Source organism: Mus pahari, chromosome 8 (genome assembly GCF_900095145.1).
Source record: "Mus pahari chromosome 8, PAHARI_EIJ_v1.1, whole genome shotgun sequence".
NCBI lineage: Eukaryota > Metazoa > Chordata > Mammalia > Rodentia > Muridae > Mus > Mus pahari.
The window spans coordinates 18,051,156-18,053,828 of record NC_034597.1 but is presented as its reverse complement, the minus strand read 5'-3'; the positions used below and the strand labels follow the sequence as shown (position 1 = coordinate 18,053,828).

Below are 2,673 nucleotides of genomic sequence, written 5' to 3'. Positions count from 1 at the left end.
AAAAAAAAAAAAAAAAAAAAAAAAAAAAAAAAAAGGAAAAAAAAAAGAAAAGAAAAAAAGAAATGTTCAGCCATCAGGGAAAAAGTCAAAACAACTTTGAGATTCCATCTTACACCTGTCAGAATGGCTGAGATCAAAAACTCAAGTGACAGCTCATGCTGGCAAGGATATGGAGTAAGGGGAACACTCCTCCATTGTTCATGTGAGTGTAAACTTGTGGGGAGTGCTCCTTCATTGTTGGTGTGAGTGATAACTTGCACAGTCACTTTGGAAATCAATTTGGCAGTTTCTCAGAAAACTGGCACTTGATCTCAAGACCCAGTTCCACTCCTGAGCATATACCCAAAGGATGCTCCAGCATACCGCGAGGATACTTGTTCAACTATGTTCATACCAACTTTATTGGTATTAGCTAGAAACTGGAAACACTCTAGATGTCCCTCAACCAAAGAGTGGATAAAGAAAATGGGCTACATTTACTCAATGGAGTATTACTCAGCTGTTAAAAACAATGACACTATGAAATTTGCAGACAAATGAGTAGAACTAGGGGGAAAGTCATCCAGAGAGCGATAACCCAGACCCAAAAAGACAAACATGGTATGTACTTATTAATAAGTGGATATTAGCCATAAAGTAAAAAATAACCAATCCTCAGACCCAAAGAAGCTAAGTAACAAGGAAGGCCCAAGGTGGGGGATGTTTGAATCTCACTGAAAGGGGGAAATAGAATAGACCTTGTGGGTAGAGGGGGGTGTGCTAGATGAGTGTAGGGTCTAGGGATGGAAATAGGAAGGATCAGATGCCAGAAAAATGGAGGGAGAGAGTACTAGGAGAGACAACTGGAATCGGGACTGGGGGGCATCTCTGGAATGAGCTAGAAACCTAGGGAAATGGAAGCTCCCAGTGTGACCCTAGCTAAGACTCCTAGCAATGGAGGCTATAGAGTCATCTGCCATCTCCTGTAACCAGGTAAGACTTTCAATGGAGGGACTGAGACACCAATCTAGCCACAAAAACTTCAGCCTGCAATTTGTCCTGCCTACAGGATATGCTGGGGTAAAGATAGAGTGGACATTGAGGGAGTGGTCCAGCTTGATATTCAGGCTATGAAAGGGAGCCCATCCCTGATACTGATACTAATGATGTTCTGCTATACTTCCAGACAGGAGCCTAGCTTAGCCATCGTCAGAGAGGCTTTCCCAGCAGCTAATGGAAACAGACACAGAGATGCACAGCCAAACATTAGGCAGAGCCTGGGGAATCCAAAGTAACAGGGAGAGGAAGCATCATAGGAGGCAGAGGTGTCAAATACACCACAGGGAAACCTACAGAATCAACTAACCTGGGCCTGTAGGGGCTCACAGAGATGGGAACACCACCTAGGGAGCCTGCATGGGACTGACCTGGGCCCTCTGCACATATGTTTCAGTTGTATAACTTGGTCTTCATATGGAACTTATAACAGCAGAAGCAGGGGCTGTCTCTAACTCTGTTCCCTGCCTTTGGGACTCTTTCTCCCTACTGGGCTGCCTCCTCTAGCCTGAATAGGAAAGAATGTGCCTAGTCTTACTGCAACTTGATAGCCAGGGCTAGTTGATATCCACAGGAGGCCTGGCATCTTCTGAAGAGAAAAAGAGGAAGAGTGTGGGGGGGGGTGCATGCTGGGGGGGAAGGACTGGGAGGAGAGGAGGGAGGGGAAGCTATAGTCAGGATGTAAAGTAAATAAATAAATATTTAATAATAAAGTAAAAATTATAATTAGAGAAGAAATAAAATATTCATGACAAAAACCTTAAATGTTTAAAAAAAGACTCAGTGGATTAATAGAAAGTTTGAAAATAGAATACAAACAAACATTAATAAGTAACAATTCAAATGAAAAAAATCTGATACCTTCTTATTTTATGTAAATATGAGCAATATTTCCTAATAACGGAACTGTTTATTACACAAAGATATTTAAAGAACTTTTTCAAGTTAACAGTACAACAAAATAGTAATTTATTAGCTCTCGAATCTGAAAGCGTTTTTTTTTGTTTGTTTGTTTGGTTGTTTTTTTGTTTTTTTGTTTGTTTTGTTTTTTTTTTGCATTATGAACATTCACTCTATAGCTGTTAGTAAATGATCTTCCATATGGTTACAAAATCACACTTAGAGAAGAAAATCCCACATCACTCACTGGGATGTTGTCCTTGTCATACTCTCGCAAATCTCGGAGAAAATTCATATCTCCCAGGAGTTTTTTGCTAGGTCCCCAGTAATCAAATATCTACAAATAAATTTTATGGAAATGTATTAGCTCTAGAATTAAAAGTACACATTAGTCAGAAAGAAATGTTTACATCTTAAAAATCTTAACTTCTTTTTGAGAACAAAGACTCATTTCCTGCCAGATGTGGAAACACATCCTGTAATTCCAGTATGCTAGCTAGAGGAAGTGAACAGATCTCTGTGAGTTCAAAGTCAGCCTGGGTAACTTACAATGTTTCAGGTGAGTCAGGGAGATGTGTGAAACCCTGTCTAGAAAAGAGAAGAAAATCCCACATCACTCACTGGGATGTTGTCCTGCAAAGAAGAGAAGAGAAGAGAAGAGAAGAGAAGAGAAGAGAAGAGAAGAGAAGAGAAGAGAAGAGAAGAGAGGAGAGGAGAGGAGAGGAGAGGAGGGGAGGG

General features: G+C 40.5%; 1 protein-coding gene across 1 annotated transcript in view; it reads right to left on the bottom strand.

Annotated features, from left to right (window-relative positions):
- Dnah12 (dynein axonemal heavy chain 12) overlaps positions 1–2,673 on the bottom strand; it is a 171,786-nt gene that overhangs the window by 54,612 nt on the left and 114,501 nt on the right. The window contains exon 51 of the mRNA XM_029541695.1: positions 2,183–2,272. Within this exon, the coding sequence (XP_029397555.1) occupies positions 2,183–2,272 (90 nt within the window). The remainder of the gene's footprint in view (positions 1–2,182; positions 2,273–2,673) is intronic.